The sequence below is a fragment of the Abramis brama genome, assembly GCF_963993115.1.
Source record: "Abramis brama genome assembly, chromosome: 16".
In the NCBI taxonomy this organism is placed as follows: Eukaryota; Metazoa; Chordata; class Actinopteri; order Cypriniformes; family Leuciscidae; genus Abramis; species Abramis brama.
Genome location: NC_139978.1, coordinates 32,528,618 through 32,547,728, shown reverse-complemented (window position 1 = coordinate 32,547,728; position 19,111 = coordinate 32,528,618). Strand labels below are relative to the sequence as shown.

The 19,111-nt window shown below is 37.4% G+C and overlaps 1 protein-coding gene across 1 annotated transcript; it reads right to left on the bottom strand.

The window, feature by feature from the left end:
* Positions 1-688: 688 nt before the first annotated feature.
* On the bottom strand, positions 689-15,009 carry hdac6 (histone deacetylase 6). Its single transcript, XM_084087388.1, has 28 exons — positions 14,671-15,009; positions 13,989-14,084; positions 13,605-13,706; positions 12,048-12,133; positions 11,325-11,409; positions 11,202-11,242; positions 11,010-11,106; positions 10,193-10,290; positions 9,984-10,088; positions 9,479-9,547; positions 8,953-9,079; positions 8,678-8,743; positions 8,313-8,372; positions 8,137-8,226; positions 7,950-8,056; positions 7,787-7,854; positions 6,654-6,780; positions 6,386-6,514; positions 6,102-6,270; positions 5,795-5,997; positions 4,930-5,122; positions 4,694-4,843; positions 3,731-3,905; positions 3,228-3,601; positions 3,006-3,143; positions 2,736-2,882; positions 1,681-1,809; positions 689-1,422 (listed from the first exon to the last, which is right to left on the bottom strand). The coding sequence occupies exons 2-28, from the start codon at positions 14,049-14,051 to the stop codon at positions 1,354-1,356; spliced, it is 3,267 nt and encodes a 1,088-aa protein (XP_083943514.1). The 5' UTR covers positions 14,052-14,084; positions 14,671-15,009; the 3' UTR covers positions 689-1,353.
* Between the last annotated feature and the right edge of the window lie 4,102 nt (positions 15,010-19,111).

Genomic DNA, 19,111 nt, shown 5'->3' with positions numbered 1-19,111 from the left:
GCATTACATTCCATGCAGAGATGAAAGAGGAAGTAATAGAATAACACATGGTGCAGAAGTGATGCATTTCAGATGAGCGAAAGATAAATAACGCAGAAAGACAGCAGCAGAGAAATGGACGTTTGAATGGTCAAAGGAAGAAGCTCATCTGTGCATCATTTAGCAGGTTCACTGACAGCATATGCTGTATATGTATGTATATATATATATAGTTTTTATATATACTGTATATATATATATATATATATATATATATGTGTGTGTGTATATATAATAACATTGATAAGATTTAAGAGATTGTATAATGCAGAAAAATATTAATGTCATATATATATATATATTACAGTATAAATTGCTATATATATATATATATATATATATATATATATATAAAATTAAAAAGAAAATTACAAACTATAATGTACAAATATTTGCGTAATAATGTGTAACACCAATAATAATATAATAATACATATTTTTGTGGGTTTTTGTACATTATGATAATGAGAATTAAGGGAGAATTGTCATTGACTGTCGTGAAAATAATAACAAAAAATATTTAATGGTCATAAAATATATAAAAACATATATTTTTTATTTATTTTTGCTTTGGGAAGAAATGCACTGAACATGTTTTTGGCAGGTCTTATGCTCTTTATCTTATCACAAATGTGACCAAAGAAAGAACTGGCTTTTAAGAACATGGAACATACAGGTTTTATTTAGATTGCAACATGTACCAACGGTTACAAAGTGAGAGTTTCCAAACGTTTGTCTCACTATACTTGTGCAAAAAATAACAACGGATATATACAAAAACACAAAATATCTCGGTTACATAGTCTTCAGGAAAAAGTTTACATAGTTTTGGGAAATATTGCACTTTTTTTTATTGCTTTAAGCTTAAGGTTGTTTTGTAATTTCCACAGTTTGAATGTCTTGGCCTGGAGTGATACAATGAAAACAGGAATGCTTCACAACAGTGCAGTGCAAACACTGTTGGCTGTGCATTGAAAATTTGAAACACTAAATACTACAGCTGGTGCCGTGCTTCTGCAATAACTTAAAAAAATACTATATCAATTTGCAGAGAGTGCACCTTTTAAAAACTGATTTTCTTTAACATGAAACATTCTATTAATAAAATTTGTATTTTGGCAGATAAACCTCATAATTGGTACAATGATAATCTATGAAATACGTTTTAGACACAAGTAAGGAAGAAAGACAGATAAACTGAAAAAAACTTGCTTCCACTGCAGCTCAGTTTGGTGTTATTTTCACTGCATTTATATGCACGCAAACAACACACACAACACACAAACACACACACACTTCCTTCTCTCTGTTGGTTTAGCTGAGAGGAGAAATCTCCTCTCCAAACTTCACGAGGTGAGCAGCGTTTTTGGCTTCATGGAGCACCTGTGAGTGCAGATACAGACAGACAGTCACACAGCTGTTTGTGCATGTGTATTAAAAATGTGCTGTTTTTCTAAATCCATCCCATCTTTGGAAAACATACAGTCACGCAGAGTCAAGTAGCAGTAATGTCAGAATAGATAAATGAAATACGCATGTCAATCTTATGAAGTACATCATTTATTCATGTTGCAGATCAACATTAATGTTGCCATTCATCGTAACAGCAGATTACAGGCCCGTGATCTGGGCGGCACCTACCTTGTTGTGGATGTAAGACTCACAAGCGTAGCACCAGACAGACAGATCAGCGAAGCTCAGCACCAGAGGGTGACCCGACACCTGCCCGTGGGTCACCATGTGCTGGTTCACATAACGCCCGCAGAGCACCTGAAAAAAAGAGGGGAAAAAATCAAATAAAATAAAAACACACTTTGCCGAGGGCTTGTGCAGTGTCTTTATGCAGAGGAACCTCAAGCTATAACGCTCCTTCTCTTACTCTTTTGCTATGTCGAAAATTTTATTAAATAAGTTATGTCATCGACTATGTGTTTTATGCGTACATGTGCTTTCCATTGTTCCTACATTCTATTAGAAATGTTATAGTCAGAGTGTCTATTTACGCTAAGTGCAAACAGCCGGTTTTGTTGGCAGAGGCTATTTACACTAACTCCGTCCACTGACTCCTGGTTGGGCCAGACAAAATTTCGGAAGACGCTAGATTGTCAACAGTACCAATAGTGAAGGGGTAAGGCGAGTGGCAGAAAGCTTTAAAGCAAATCGACCAGAGTTCGAATCCGCCTATAAAATAAAGCATTTATTTTCCATCAAAATTTAGAAAATATTCAAAAAGTGGAAATAAAGTGCCTAACGTGCGTTTAATAATAAAGAGTTTATCGGTTAGGAGTAGGTGTAGGTAGGGCTTTATTGTCCCAATAAGGCGGCATCCATTTAATAATTTTAATAAATATAATCATTTACACTATGTTATTAATGCATACCATTTAATGTACAACAACACTGAGGTGCAAATAGTATCTGCCACTATTTATAAGTAGAAATAGCATCTAACTACTATTTACACTTAGCCTATTGCAAAGAAAATAATGCTAATTATTTATAGTGTAAATAGCATCTATCACTAAGTAAATGTTGCTATTTTAATTTAGTGCAAATAGCCTCTGCCTTGTGTAAATGTTCGCAGATTTCACACGCGGTTAGTGGATGAGACCCAATGTGCACCACTGTCAGCAGTGGGAAGTCTAAATAATTCTAAACCTCAATCTGTTGTGATTTCGAGCGTTGTTAGCGGTTACCTTGTAGCAGAAGAGGCAGATCCAGTTTTCAGCATCACCTCCACACTCTTCACACGGCAGGAAGACATCAATGCCACCTGCGGGCACCGGTCGCACTGACTCCAAGTGTGGGCACCATGGCAACGGGTTCACCACATACATGCCGTCCTAGCAACAGAGTAAAACTGAATGAGACGACAGACTGAAAACAAGTAATCTAAAATTCTGCTACTCTATATATATGAGCCACATTTATCTGCAATCTTATTATGCTAATATGAACACATTTACCACATCTGTGGGTTGTTGTCCGAAGACTTCTATGACTGTCTTCACAGCGTCACCACAAGCAGCATCCAGACCACAACTCTCCTGCTCATATATGCCATCTGGATTTCCAGTGACCACAGACACTCGGATTGACTGGTCCTGGTAAACAACAGAGCATGTTTAAAGACTGAATACATTATGAGTCACCAAAACATACTGCTAATGACATTTGAGATTGCCTACAGGTGTCTCTGCTTTTACAGCTGTAATCTCTGCATGTGTGCCGTCTCCATCTCCGCCTTTCTCTGACGAGGGTTTCAGGGGTGATTCTGACTCCTGGCCTGATGAATTCCTCTGTGGGTTGGGTTTCACCTTACGTCTGGCTCCTCCAATTGCAACTGATGCTGGGATGGTGTTTGATGAGGTACTTGTGTTGAGATTCATAGAAAGCAGATCCTCAGTGAGCTCATCCAGGCCGGACTGCTCAAGATTGTGCGGTTTCTGTCCGGGACTCTGAGCGGGGGTGGGCTGGCGAGGCGATTTCTTGCCCTTGCCTGCCGATGCCCGCTTGCCTTTCGGTTTAGGAGACGGCAAAGACAAACGAAGTGACTCTGGAACTGATATAAACAAACAAGCAAAGCATTTTGCATTAAAATAATCATAATTTTCTTACATTTTTTTAATTCTTCAGATATGATATTGATGTGAAGTGCATGTCAGTCTCAGTTCTGAGATTGCTAACTCACTCTGTATTCTCAGGGAGCTCCAGAAGGGGGCGTGGGCACGCAGGACGTTGTTAATGGTGACAGCAGCGCTGGTCTTGGGAGGGGGAAGATGGTCTAGAAGTGGAGGGGAGTCTCCCAGCAACATACTGGTGCACATGGACATGGACTCAGAGATGGAGGTGAGGTTATATCCTCCCTATGGTGAAGAGGGTTAGATGACATCATTAACCAGTGTGTAGGACATACACTACTATTCAACAGTTTATTCATACCAAGGTTGCATTTATTTGATCAAAAATAGAGTAAAAACCATAATATTGTGAAATATTAAAATGTAAAAATAAGTGTTATGTAATTTAAGATATAATTTATTCCCGTGATGCAAATCTGAATCAGCATCATTGCTCTAGTCTTCAGTGTCACATGATCCTTCAGAAATCATTCTAATATGCTGATTTGCTGCTCAAGAAACATTTATTATTATTATCAATGAAAATAATGCTGCTTAACATTTTTGTGGAAACTGTGATGCACTTTTTTCAGGATTATTTGATGAATATAAACAGCATTCTATTTGAAATTGTGGCTTGAAGACATTGCAAATGTCTTTACTGTCACTTTTGATTCAATTTAATGCATCCTTGCTGATTAAGTATTAATTATGATCAGCCAGGTCAATTAATCATCTGATCTCAAAGGTCATTTAGAGATTGGGTATTAACCCTGGCCAATAATTGAAGTGGTTGGTTCCAAAATCGTTTTGTACAAGTTCCAAAATCTACTAACAGTGTTGTCAATGAATAAACATTTTAACATGAACATTTAAAGAAATATTATTTAAGATATCAACTAATTTTTATTATAAAGAAATTATGGCTACCATCAGGCACCATGTTCTCTAGTTATTGACATCAGCATTGGCCACTGAAAAACTCAGTAGTAGAAAATGTAAACATAGTGAATGTGAGAGTGAATATAACCCACCTCCAGTATGACTAGCACTCTTCCTGCTGCCAGACCCATCAACTGATGGGTGAAGTGGGCATAGCCCTCAGGGGTCACCTGATACCCTCCTAACGGATCACCCCGTGCCGCATCAAACCCAGCAGACACCAGCACCAGCTCTGGGGCAAACTAGAACACAGACAACACCACTCAGTTAGTATTTAACACCAAACAACACATGCTTTGGTCATCAGGTAAAAATGAGCATATTTTACCTCTCTGGCTATTGGCATAACTAAGTGATGGAAAGCTGCCATGTATTCTGGGTCTCCCATCTTTCCTCCATTCCAGGGGATGTTGACATTGTATCCTCTGCCTTTCCCCTGCCCCACCTTATTATAGTTAGCATCCTCCGAGTTGGGGAAAAACGTCCCGTCTTCATAACGATGCAGAGAAATGTACAGGACGCTGGAAAAAGTGAAAGACATTGGTTAAAAACAAAGGTCTGCATTCTGACCAATGCTTATGCGACTGATCTAAACAAATATATATTTATTTATAAATCAAATGACAACATTAAGAGGATCCATTACCCTTGTCTATTCACCCAGACTATTTTATAAAACAAATGAGCCCTTTTTGCCATTTCTAAATGTTCATGGTAAACACTATATTGGACCTGACTACAAATCTAAGTTGTTACTTATAAAAATGCAAAGAGGTTGGCCAATCAAACACAAGGTAATTTGCATACAGAAGTCTCCTAGTTACTTAAGCAAATACAGCTAAGGGTCAGAGAAAAATGTCAAAAATTCTCATGCAAACTAAAATACTACTTTTCTTGGTGAAAGGAACATCTTAAATTATAAATGGACTTCTTATGGACACCTGACTTTGGAATACATACCAGTTTATTTATCTACTATGACAGTATATATTAATATTTTGAATAAACTTTTATTTTTTAACTTTAACTTAAATTTTAAGTTTCATCTAATTTATATGTTATATTATTTCAGATTTATTTAAATGAACAAAAATAACTTTTGATTGTTTTAGTTAACAATAACAGCACTGATCCAGACCACTATATGTACTAATATGAGATTATAGTGGGATTAACTATGGGACTGGACAAACCTGTCATCCTTCTCAAAGATGTGCTGTGTGCCGTTTCCATGATGAACATCCCAATCGAGGATGAGGACACGCAGGGATTTGTGTGTGATGCTCTGGGCATAGCGTGCAGTCAAAGCGGCCGTATTAAAGAAACAGAAACCACAAGCTGTGTCTTTCTCTGCATGATGACCGGGAGGACGGACTATGGCCACACTGTTTCTCACCTACAGGACCAAAGAAACAATTGAGGACACCTGGGAGCAAATTCAAGCAGTAATGTTCTAGTATACTTTATACTGAGACATGTAAAAGACACAAAAAGACAGACCTGGCCGGTGAGTATGGCCTGTACGGAGTTAAAGCATGAGCCAGCGGCCATCAGGGCACAGGTGTAGCTCTCATTATTGATGAAGATGGAGTTGTAATTGTTCCCCAGTCGGTGTAGATCTCTGGGTTTCATGTGCTCCGTACTCTTAATAGTGCTTATGTGATCAGAACTAGCACAAGAGAGATAGACAGCAGACATGAATTAAATCAAATGCAATGTTGCATTAGTTTTACTAATACAGATTTGTATATCATTATTTATTTACTCATCTGAATGCATTTCACCTGTGACAGAGCGCCAGCTCCTCTTCTGTTGCCAAGCGAGCTGGTATCCGCTGGCAACGGGACAGCAGGCCCAACTCCTCATGTCGGGAAAAGATCCGTGAAATTCTCTGAGGGAGCTCTGGATGATGACTGTAGGAATCAATACATCCTCATCTTATTTATGCACAACCAAATAATCAAAACACACACAAGTGAGAAAATTGTAATTTTTCAGCTGTGTCACGGGGATACTGTAGTGTTTATGTTATTAAGCAGCAGTCACTCTCACCCATCCCACATGTTGTGATGAAGCATCATTCTCTGGTCATAAACTAGCCCAGTGATCGGAGAGGAAACCTTCACTTCTGCACATACTGGAGCGGGCAGGGGAGGGACATTGGACAGAGGACCCCCCTCTAAAGGTCATCAAACACACATTCAAGAGCTAAGAAAACACACAAATCTTTCACCAAGGTGCCAACTGTACCAAATGACTGGGAGTTTGAATGCTTGTGCAAATGTGATGTTGGGTAGTGTTTACTGGTTTGCAGCTAAACGCTTTCTTTTTATCTGAAGATGACAGGATAATATAATGTCCCAATGTAATCTCAATGACCAATGCATTTCCATGCTGTTTCCAATAATTTAATAATTGATATACATATACACTCATGTGCAAAAAAAAGGGCTTTGGTCAGGACAAATTTTTGGACAGGAAATTAGCTTATTTTAGAAAACGCACTACTTAAAAAGCCATTGCTGTCTCAGAAAACCATCAAAGACAGAATGAATTTTTTGGCAGAATATGGGAAGTTTGATTCACAGTGGTTAAGCAGAGTTGTGTGTGGAGTGATGAATCACAATGAAACACGAGTTGCATGATGATGCTCCAGAGGGGTGTCTTTTTAGCTGCTGTATTGGTGAGCTACTTCACTGTGATGTTTTATAAACGCTTCGGAGTACAGGGAATATTGCAGAATGGCTTGCTTCCCACAATTGAAAAGTTGTCATCTAAAGAGGAATGATCAGATGTTTTTTTCAACAAGGCAATGATCCTGCCCAAATTGCAAAGACAACCAAGAACAAGTCCATCAGGCTCATGTTTTGGCCTGGTCAGAGTCCAGATTTGAACCCTTAAGTGAATATTTGATCTCACATTAAAGTTAAACGAACTGGGAGACTTTTTTCCATTACTCATGAACTGTTTCAAGTCATTAACATTGAGTGGAACAACACTGACTCTTTTTCCTGTAAAATAACTATCTGCAGTTTTGTTAATTTGTATGATAATTTTCTAATTTTCATAATACCCTTTTCATATGTACTGTATGTATAAATAGTTTTCATTATGTTTCATGAGTGCACCAACACAATATGGTGATCTGATTTGTTTATTTTTAAATAAAAATGATTGGTTCCTACCAAAAGTCTGAAGACTCTTCCAAAATGGATACAAGGCAGAGATGGTCTTTGAGATGGAGTTCAGGGCACTGCAATAAAACCACAGGAAAAACCCACAGCAAATAGGGCGTAACAGAGAGAAATATAAGAAAATGTAGGCAGATGTGCTCCTCAGTTCACTCACCTCTCACTCGGAGCACCAGGAGAGGTCAGGTGAGGGCAAGGGTCACCCAGCAGTGACCTCACACTAGCGCAAACACCCTCTGCTGTGGACTGGAGGTTATACCCACCCTAACAGATGAAATACTGTGTGTGAGATGTGAACCACAAAGAAGAATATTTAGTTCTCTTAAGGCATAATTTGATCATACCTCTAGAGCCAGCACGAGTCGGCCCTGTGCTACACCTTTCAGCATATGGGTCAGGATGGAGAAACATTGTGGACTCACTTGCATCTCACCCTAGATACACAGAACGTTTTAAATAATTAACATAATTGAATGAGTTTTGGAAAATGATATTAAAGGAATGAAGCTGAGCATCCCACCTTTGGATCACCGGTCACAGCGTCAAAGCCGGCCGCCACTAACACCAGTTGAGGCTGAAACTGTGCAGCACATACACAAGAGATCTCGATATTTTTATATCTCGATATATTATTTCTTTATAATAAAGTTAGTTGATATCAAAGGAGACGTACAACCAATTTTAAATAATATTTCTTTAAATGTTCATGTTAAAATGTTTATTAATTGACAACACTGTTAGTACACTTTGGAATGATTTTGGAAGCAACCACTTGTCAATTATTAGCCAGGGTTAATACCCACATCTCTAAATGACCTAAATATCAGATGATTAGACGATAAAACATTAAATCTGATGTGCAAGTGACCGATACGAAAGGTGTACCTCATACGCCACAGGCAGGAGGAGTTGCTGGAAAGCTGTGATGTAATCTCCATCCTCCATGCCTACCTGGAGTTAAATAAAGAGATCAGGACACATTCAGCACCAGCCTACAAAGACCATATTCTACCACTATAATGTTAGTCAAGGTGGTAATTTAGTTTTAAATGATCCTTTTCAACCTCATCTCTAAAATTGAACACGTCTGTTATGACTTCTACATGCAACAGTAAATCGGTTAATCTCTCGAAATGAGTCACATGAACACTGAGTTGTACCTTGTTCCAGGGCAGGTTGATATTGTAGCCCTGTCCTGCTCCTGAACCCACCGAGCTGCTGTCAGACTCCTTGAGATGCGGCCAGAACGAGCCATCTTCATATCTGTGCACTGAGAAATACAGCACACTGCCACACAGGAGGACAGAGGTTAGATGCTCTTTAAATGACAGACATTAGTTGCATCCCAAATGACACACTATACACTATGCACCTACTATGCACCATGTACATCCGTGCAGTGTATACATTTTATAAGGTTAATTTGATAGCCCCTCCCCCTCCTCTACATAATTTAAGCTGTGATAGATGAGTTCATGAAGTACATCAAGTGTCCAACATTCCATACACTTTTTCGATTAATTGATTTCATCATCTGGGTATATAAAGTGTACTTTTTCTATTTGGATTTCTCACACTTTATTTATACTAAAAAACTGAATAAAATAGTGCACAAGCACACAAATTGAGATGCACCTATTTATACAGAACATTTGTAATATGATGTGCTGGTGCAGACAAATGTACCTGGGATCCTCTTCAAAAATATACTGGATTCCCTGTCCATGATGCACGTCCCAATCCACAATTAGAACTCTGTATGATTGGAAAAGCAACCATCCATGTTATAGATTCTCATACCATAAACTGCATTAAAGACAACGTGAAAATGCATTTGAAACACATTCAACTACTGTAATGTGACATTTTTGGAATATTCAGTGGGAAATAATCCAGAACCAGACTTGATTTTATCAATCAGAATTTGATTGGATCATTAGGTTAATCTGACTGATATTACTGGCTAATATTTGAGTATGTCAAAGTCAATTGGTGGCAAAAGTCATTACATTTGATGAAAGTGTTTTTCATCAAATGTTTTTTTTTTTTTTCTAAGGCATGTTTATAAAAGCTAATTAAATGTCCTAATTGAACTAAGGCCTAATCCTGGCTTAATCTTAGCCCAGTCTGTGAAACCAGGCCATAAAGTGTTAATTAATGTATGATGCTAAAGCAAAATGCAGACTCTCACCGTTCAACTCCATGCTGTTTTTGAGCGTAGCGCGCCGCTATGGCCAGATTATTAAACATACAGTAGCCGTTCATCTTATCTGCATGAGCGTGGTGACCCGGAGGCCTGTGAATATAGGAAAAAAAACAGTAATTGTCAATGAATGAATCAATATAAAATAAAAAACAAAGAGATATTAGTACTGTTGAGAAGAACAGATCCAACAAGACCTGTTGATGGAGAAGCCGTTACGCAGCTGTGATGTCATCACTTTATCCACCAGCTGGAGAACCGATCCCACCGCCAGACAGGCAGAGGTGAAAAATTCCTGATGGAATTTTAAAAAATTCATTCTTTCTTATTTTGTTTTATAAAACAGTCGCCATGCTGTATGGACACCATAAAATAATCAGTTTGGCCAAAGAATAGTTTATTCTTATTATTATCAAAGTCCCTTTTAAGGAAAGTCTGTTCACTTGGTGGCCATTCATGCAACGCCTCCAGGCAAGTGTTTCAGGCAGCCAAGACCAAGTCCTATCTACTTGAATGGAGAAATTATCTGAAACCGTTTGCCACACAAATAACATATTTCTAAATATTTACATAACCTTCCCCATATATGTTATTTCATATGCTCAAATAGCATTAAAAAAGCTTATATTTAAGGCTGGACCAGCCAATGCGCGAAGTGCTATCCTGAGAACATCTCAATTGGCTGTTTAATTTATAAGGCGGGACTTGATCTGCCTTTATTGCGCTTTCTTCCATGAGGACATCATCTTTATGAAACTTTGAAGTCTTTTATCATGTTGCTTTTGTCATCATTTGATAAAAGCACTTCATCACTTAGATTCATGATTAAGAACATCCCTTATGGTCAATATTGTTTGGTGAATATGGTCACTATTGATTTCATGTTGACTTTAAGAAATATCAGTGCATGTACTGGATAATGATTTTGATTTTTATGAACAATTAAACACTGGAACTGGAATCAGCATACAGTAAACTCCAGGACTGGAAAAGACACGTGATTGGGTGACTTACAGGATGCAGGTAGACAGAGTCGTATTTATCAGAGAGAGTCTTCAGCTCCTCCTCTGTCATTTTCTGTGTGGATTTCATCAGCTCTACATAATCCTTTCTATAATACACAACACATTTCCCCATGTCACATAAGATAATCATAAAACAAAACCAACAGCATCAATCTTTATTTAATCATGCGTGTAAACTTACGTATGAACGAGTAACAGCTCATCTTCTGTTACAGCTCTGGCCTGAAACGCAAAGTTAAACTATTTAAAACTGCTCAAAGACAGGAGGAATTGTAAAATAATATCACTACAGGAGTGTCTCTACCTCTACTCGAACACAGCGTCCCAGCACCCCCTCCGTCTCCAGTGTCTCCATTACAGTGCTCACTCTCGCTGGACACTCTGGGTGACTGCAAAAAACATCCAATCCGCTGTTATATGAGAACTTTTATAATCCTATACTAAGTAAACTATTTGAAATAAAATTAAATATCAAGAATAAGTGCAGCTTTTATTGACGCAATGACGAAAAAAAAAAGTTTTGCCTACAAATACTTTGATTCTTTCCATTTTGTTTAATTTTAACGCATCTACATGTATGCACAAACATAACGCATAAGACCAGAAGATTCTGTCTTTTGCTTCATAGCATCCACTGGAGAGTCTTAAAGTCAAAAATCAAAATTGACCATTATTTTTTATGAAATACTAGAGTATTTTTTGCCCTCGTAATATTTAATCAAAATAACTTCCCCTCCAGCTGATGACGTTTACTGACATGTGGGCAGAACAACCTGTCACTCATATGAGGTCACAGCAATAGCAAATGAGAACGATGCAATGATCCAATGAGTCCTTGAAGGACAAAATTAAGTCCCACCCAACAATTTTTCTTCACTTGCATATACATCAAATAGGGAAGAAAAGACTATCTGAACTTCTGTTTCATGCTGACGCATGACTCTCTCTTTACTAAAATTCTTCTGACAGAATTTTACTTTTTAAGCAAACTATTGACAATAATAATTTAACCATTCTGAAGCATCACCTGGCATCCCAGAGGCAGTGAAAGTGAGTGAAGGCATCTATATAGACAAGACCTGTTCCTGTTGGTTTATTCTTCCCACACACATCCTAAAAAAGATGGCAAGAACAAAGAAAACAGCTGTTTCAAAAGCACTCTCTCTCTGAACATGTAATACCACAGTGATAAAATAAAATACTACATGCACATTACTGAATTTGAAAGGGATAGTACTCCCAAAAAATCTGTCATTAATTACTCACCCTTGTGTCATTCCAAATCCGCAAGACTTTCGTTCATCTTTGGAACACAAATGAAAATCATTATTGATGAAATCTGAGAGATTTCTGTCCCTCCATTGACAGCTACGCAACTACCACTGTCTTTGACGCTTCAAAAAGTTCAGAAAGAGATTGTAAAACTAATCCATATGAATTGAGCGGTTTGATCCAAAGTTTCTGAAGAGACTAGATCGCTTCATTGGTTCTTGCTGAAGCTCAAACGTGCTGCGTAACACGAGAATGAACCTCATTGGTTCTTGCTGAAGCTCAAAAGTGCTGCGTAACACGAGAATGAACCTCATTGGTTCTTGCTGAAGCTCAAAAGTGCTGCGTAACACGAGAATGAACCTCATTGGTTCTCGCACATCAAGCGAACATGCTTGAGCTTCAGTTTATCATAACAGATGTGTTTACTGATGAATGTTTATATGCAGAGGTGTAAAGTCCAGGGGTCAGAAAGTAAAAGTCCTGCCTTATGTGTATTCCACCCATGAACTCAGCCAGCTGATTTCACTAATTAGTTCTATCTCCTGGCTGAAAAACTGTGCTAATTAGCAAATCCAGGTTATTGAAGCAATTTCTGAGGAGAACTTTTACTTTCTGAACCTGGACTTTACACCTCTGTTTATATGTGAATAAAAGCCTAAATTATATCGGTCCATCATATAAAGCAATCATGTCTCTCCAGAAAATTTGGACTAAACTGCTCAGTTCATATGGATTAGTTTTACGATCTCGTTATGAACTTTTTGAAGCGTCAGAGACAGAGTGGTAGTTGTGTAGCTGTCAATGAAGCTCTCAGATTTCATCGAAAATATCTTCAATTTGTGTTCCAAAGATTAATGAAAGTCTTACGGGTTTGGATTGGAATGACATGGGGGTGAGTAATTAATGACAGAATTTTAATTTTTGGGTGAACTATTCCTTTAAAAATCAACTCCATACACAACACCATAAATGTGCATCACTGCCAATGTTGGGGAGCTACTTTGAAATGGTCCTGCCACACTATAAGCTACTTGTAATTTGAAGTAGTTAAGTACAGTAAAGCTAGCCTTCTGAGTACATAAGCTACATGACAAGACAAGAACTGGGAGAAAAGGGTCAGGAGAAAAAGGATAAATTGTTAGAAAAATTATGCTGCAATGACAAAAATCTAAATGTTTTATTCATGCAAAATATATTTAGCTTGTGTATATATTTATTTTTTTTTTGGTTGAGAAATATCAAACAGACATTTTTTGACAGGTTTTAAGAGAAAACAATTTAAGAGAATGACTGCGATTAAGTGTTTATTTACCAGGTTTTGTAGATCATTGCTCATCTCCTCCACTTTGCTCCGGTCCATTCTACCCTTCCTCCGTGCCTCCTGTAGACTCTTCTTATGGTTGTTGTTTTCTCTCTGAGAGCACAAAGGTATTTTAGAGAGAATTACACACAGCAGAGGCCAACACTCTCAAAACGGGAATCCAAATAAAGCACTAGCACCCACACCTGACCTTTAATTTGCAAAACAAAGCACAACACTGAGTAAATCAAGTGGGCAAACTTCACGAATATCTGTGAATTATTAACTACTCATGTACACACTGACTAAAACACGCAACACAACCTTTTGTCATGGACCCAGGGCTGACTTACAAGTTGCAGTGCCAACTGTAATGGAGTGTAAACATTCTCTCACTTTGGTTTCTGGTGTTCCTCTTGAAGAACGAGTAGAACCTTTGGAATCTGGAACAGGATCCATCAGTGGAGGATTTTACAGATCCACGCCAAAGACCTTGAAAAGTGTTAGTGACAGGTGCTCAAAACATCTACATCAAAAGTCCCAACTTCGGTAAACTGCATGCATGTATAAGAAAGTTCAGTTATATGGAAGATATAATAGTTTAATAATAAAACAGAGGTCATCGCAGATGCTACACCTGTTTCTATTGTACATGCAGAATAAATGACCTATACATTTGCTATGTAAAGTTGTGTTTAAGTTAGGCTATGCATGAAATATATATCACCGGATGGCTATTTTAAGGGATTTCATTTTTGTTTTGTGATTCTTTATTAGGCTACTAATCTTTATTCTTTATTACTATAATAATAATAAAACCATTACACTAAATTAATCAAAAGAAAAACTTACTATTAATTAATCAATTAATAATTGAAAACAAAATAAAATCATCCACCCATTCTGCTTCTGAATCATTCCACTCCGCAAATTCAATATCAAGATCAAAATATTTAATGAGATTAGCAAAACAGATCATGTCATTTTCTTTCTTAAAAATAACGCCTATAAAATGTCAAAAAGTGACAGATGTCACAATACATAATTGTGTATTGAATACATAACAGGTTTTACTTACTGATTTCAGAAATGTGTGAGGTGTATGAGAAGATAAGAGCAGAACTGTTGTCAGATTTTTATGTCGTTGGCAAAAAACACTTTGAAATTTGATGAAAAAGACGGAGCTGCCAGTCATTTGAGCCTCAAGCTTTTTGCTTTCTTAAGTTTCCGTGGCTGTTGTTATTCTCTGGATTGCACATAAAAGTGGAAAATGGACGTAGCAAAATGGGGACCGCATAGCAAAAACAACTGCAAGGTAAATGCATTAAGGTGGATACGAAAGAAAGCACAATGTTCTTATTTGGAGATGCTAAAGGCTAACCCACGCCCAACTCTGCACCGCAGAAGCACAGATGTCGCTAAGAACTACTTTCTATGAGACGTAAAGCGGTTCCTCCGCTACGGGGCGCGTGAAGGCTCAGACTCAGACAGCAGAATGTGACAGTAGAGTTACATTCACGTCTCACTGGCAGCATTACAACTCTTATTTAATCGTATAAGCGTAAAACATGTCATTTCAAATCAAGTGGTTTATAGGAAAATCCTTCACTGTCTATAAAATGATTATTTCCAGTAAACACAAACGACTGTGATCGGTCCTCCTGACAGTGCTGATGTCGTCGATGTGTTCACCTGAATAATTGGCCTGCAAAACTTGGTCCAATGAATAGAGAATGTGACTTTATAATCCAGTCATTTTAAGCCAAAATGGGGGTCAACCTTGAACAAATTGCAACAGAAGCAAACTCAACTGATTTTGTATCCTCAATATGTCTTGAGTAAGGGGAAAAAAAGCCCCGAAGAATCCCATTAGGGGAAAGTTTCGAAAAAGACCCAAATATACCCCATTCATACGCCTATTCATTCTTTTCATACGTGAATAGGGTAAAACATTTAACCTTTAGATATAACCATGAAAATTACTGAGTTGATTACTTACATCAAAACAAACAAAAAATGTATTACAAGTTTTTTGAAATTGTTTGTTAACATGGACAAACGGTGCATGATCTAATTACGTATGTGCTATTTGCATAAATACCACAACAGATCTAAACATTGGGTCTAGCCAGGTGAAAATGTCTTGTTGAATCTTGGTGACACAAAAGCCAGTCACTGAATTCAAGATGGCGCCTACATGCATGGCATGCCGTCTGTGCTCTGGTCAATTTTTTTGTTCTGCTAGTTATTCTAATGTTTGCTATATGCTCTTGGGCTCAATCTTCTTCTACACATAACAGTAAAATATTTAATGTTAAGGTCTGAATGGAACCCATTTAGGCTACCCATGAGCATTAATAGAGGCAGGAAGAAGTACTTTAGAAACCAGCCTTTATTAATTATTATTGCAGAGATGGGGTTTGGGGCTGGGTCCGTGGGACTGTTTCTGGGGATTCACTTTTTATTTTACCTACCTTTTGTCTTCTGCATTCTCCTTACCATTGTCTCCTGTTCTTCCCTCAGACTCCCATGGACCCAGCCCCAAACCCAATCTCTTAAAAATGAATAAAGGTTTCTAAAGTACTTCTTCCTGCCTCTATATGTATTAATGCTCATGGGTAGCCTAAATGGGTTCCATTCAGACCTTAACATTAAGTATTTTACTGTTATATGTCAACAAGATTCAACAAGACATTTTCACCTGGCTATACCCAATGTTTAGACCTGTTGTGGTATTTATGCAAATTAGCACATACGTAATTAGATCATGCACCGTTTGTCAAACAATTAAAAAAAAACCTTGTAATACATTTTTTGTTTGTCTTGATGCAATCAACTCAGATATTTCATGGTGATATCTAAAGGTTAAAAAATTTACCCTATTCACGTGAGAAAAAGAATGAATAGGCGTATGAATGGTATCAGGGTATATTTGGGTCTTTTTCGAAACTTTCCCCTAATGGGATTCTTCGGGGCTTTTTTTCCTTACTCAAGACATACTGACGATACAAAATCAGTTGAGTTTGCTTCTGTTGTAATTTGTTCAACCTTTTTTCATAACTAGTGAACAGTTAAAACACAAGTCGCAGACGGCTTAGCTCCGCTCCTTTCAGGATTCATCTTTAAGTCAAGTTCAACTGCCATTCTTCCCACTTATTTTTCTACGAGCAGGCGCACTAAAATTACGTCAGTAAAACGCACAGCGCGTGCTCGCTGTTAGTCTGTGCTGTAACGCAGGAGGTCACTGTTGCATATTTAACGAGCGTTAACAGGAAAATGTGTTTATGAAACGACAAAATTATTTCGCTTGGCACAAGAGATTTTACATAATAATTAAATTCTCAAAATAAATAAATAAATCCAGAGATATGAACACAATTTACCAGTACACCCTGTTTCTTTTTATTTATTTATTTGTTTTCTGTTTTCTTTTTTCTCAATTTATGTAAGGGGTCAGGGGCCAAACTGCACAATAAGACAATATTCAAAGCATCCCATATGGCAGTTTGCAAACTGAGGTCCTCAAGGGAGTTTTAGGGGGACTGTGGAAAAAAAAGGTGAATTTTCCTGTGTATTTATAAAAATAAATAAGGGTGAATTCAGGTTGATTGGGCCACTTTTTTGGGAAAAGTGGAGATAAGTTTAAAAAAAAGATAAGTAAATAAGTAAATCAATAAATCTGATTAAAAAACAAAACAGAAAATTATTAAAATAATAAATAATTCAAATACAAATAAATAATTAATAGCCAACATCTAACAATACAGCATACTGAGTAGAAAAAAACATAATAAATGTAATGTAATGTAGGTTAATGTAATGCAATATAAGTTAAATATAATATTTCACACATATTTATAATATAAATTTTTCACTGTATAAATTATACATGAAAATATATAGCTTTCTTTTACATTTTGTGTCGTACCCTCGCACAAGGATGATAAAATTTGAGGGTCCGTTGCATCTAAAAAATTGAAAACACCTAGGCTAAGCTATTTTCAGTCATTTTGCTGTAATTATGACAAATCTGCTTGTTGTAAAACTTTTTTATTAACAGAAACTGGTGGATTATAGATATATTAAATGAAAGAAACTGTATGTTCAATAAAATTATTAGTTATTGATGGGGTGGGAGGAGAGAAGAAATGAGACTTAATTTACATCTTGATGTTGTTTTTTAGCATTTTAATTTAGATAAGAGTTCAATTATTTGAATATATTAATTTAATATCTTAATACTTTTAAATCATCCTGCGAACCCCTATAAGAACCAGTGCTCTATAAAACAGTCGACACTGATAAAACAACTACAATAATTAAATATTTCCAGTTATATTTCATCAGAATGCACGGTTACTTTTGAATAGCTGTCAAAGGAGTAAGATGCGTTTACTATGGGGTCAATGGGGTCAACCAGCAGTTTCTTGACCCATTGGTGGAGTCCATCAAAAGCAATGTGTAATGATGACAAACTAATCATACCTGCAGGAACATTTGGTTACACTTTATTTTGATGATCCACTTTAGACATTCTACTGACTATAAGCAACTTTGCAACTACGTCACCTAACTCTCATTAGAGTATTAGTAGACTGTTAGGTTAGGGTTAGTAGAATAAGTTGACATGTAGTTGCAAAGTTACTTAGTAGAATGTCTGTTGAGGGAACATAAAAATAAAGTGTCATCAGATATTAAGCAGACAGTCTACTAATCCTCTAATGACTGCTAGTTGACATGTTGTTGCAAAGTTACTTACAGTTAGCAAATGTCAAAAGTGGACCATCGAAATAAAGTGTTACCGAACATTTTCTTGACTTTTCTTATAAAACATTTCCATAAAGGACTCCAAAAATGCTCTTTTCAAAAATTTTATTTCATGCCAAACAACATTAGCTTCCAATCAGACCATTTATAATGTGATCAACAGTTTGCACACAGGCAGTTTAGACAGGTCAGCTCTGACCTTGTGACCTGTGCAGATCAGATGTAAAGATGTGATTGTGTGTCTTTGCTAGTCTGTTTACATGAATGGAAAAGAGTTTGCAAGCGCGAGCGCGGCGGAGCTGGTGAGCGCTAACGTACAGGCCTGTACGTGTTGGTTGGACCTGTCCTGTGGTTGCTAATCTCTCCGAGTCACTCAGTACCATTTCCCCCTCACTATGGTGCCGACTCCACCAGATAACACGGCTTCACCCTGAATGGAGGAAGCCGATGACAGAAAAAAGCGAGCGATGTGCCTCGTGTACCAGGCTCTAAAAGCTTGCAGCCTTCTTCTGTGCATCTCCTTTTCCCTTCTGCACTTTTTTTTAATAGAGTCCGGAAAACCAGAAGCCGCCTGCGTTGCACAATGAGGCTCCACTAGAAGCCAAGGGAGCAGAGCTATGTGGTCAACCGTGAGAGATGGAAACAGATGGAGGAGAGGGAGGGGCCCTATCTGAGATATCATCACTAACCAGAGTAAAACTGAGACACAAATCCATATTTCACACCGCTGAGCCGTTTTTCCATACCGGCAT

Coding starts and splice junctions, on each gene's coding strand:
- hdac6 (XM_084087388.1), bottom strand. CDS start 14,051: ATGGATCCTGTTCCAGATTCCAAAGGTTCTACTCGTTCTTCAAGAGGA. Junction 8,227..8,312: donor CTGTGACCGGTGATCCAAAG/GTGGGATGCTCA, acceptor CTGTGTATCTAG/GGTGAGATGCAAGTGAGTCC. Junction 3,602..3,730: donor GAGCTCCCTGAGAATACAGA/GTGAGTTAGCAA, acceptor TGTTTATATCAG/TTCCAGAGTCACTTCGTTTG.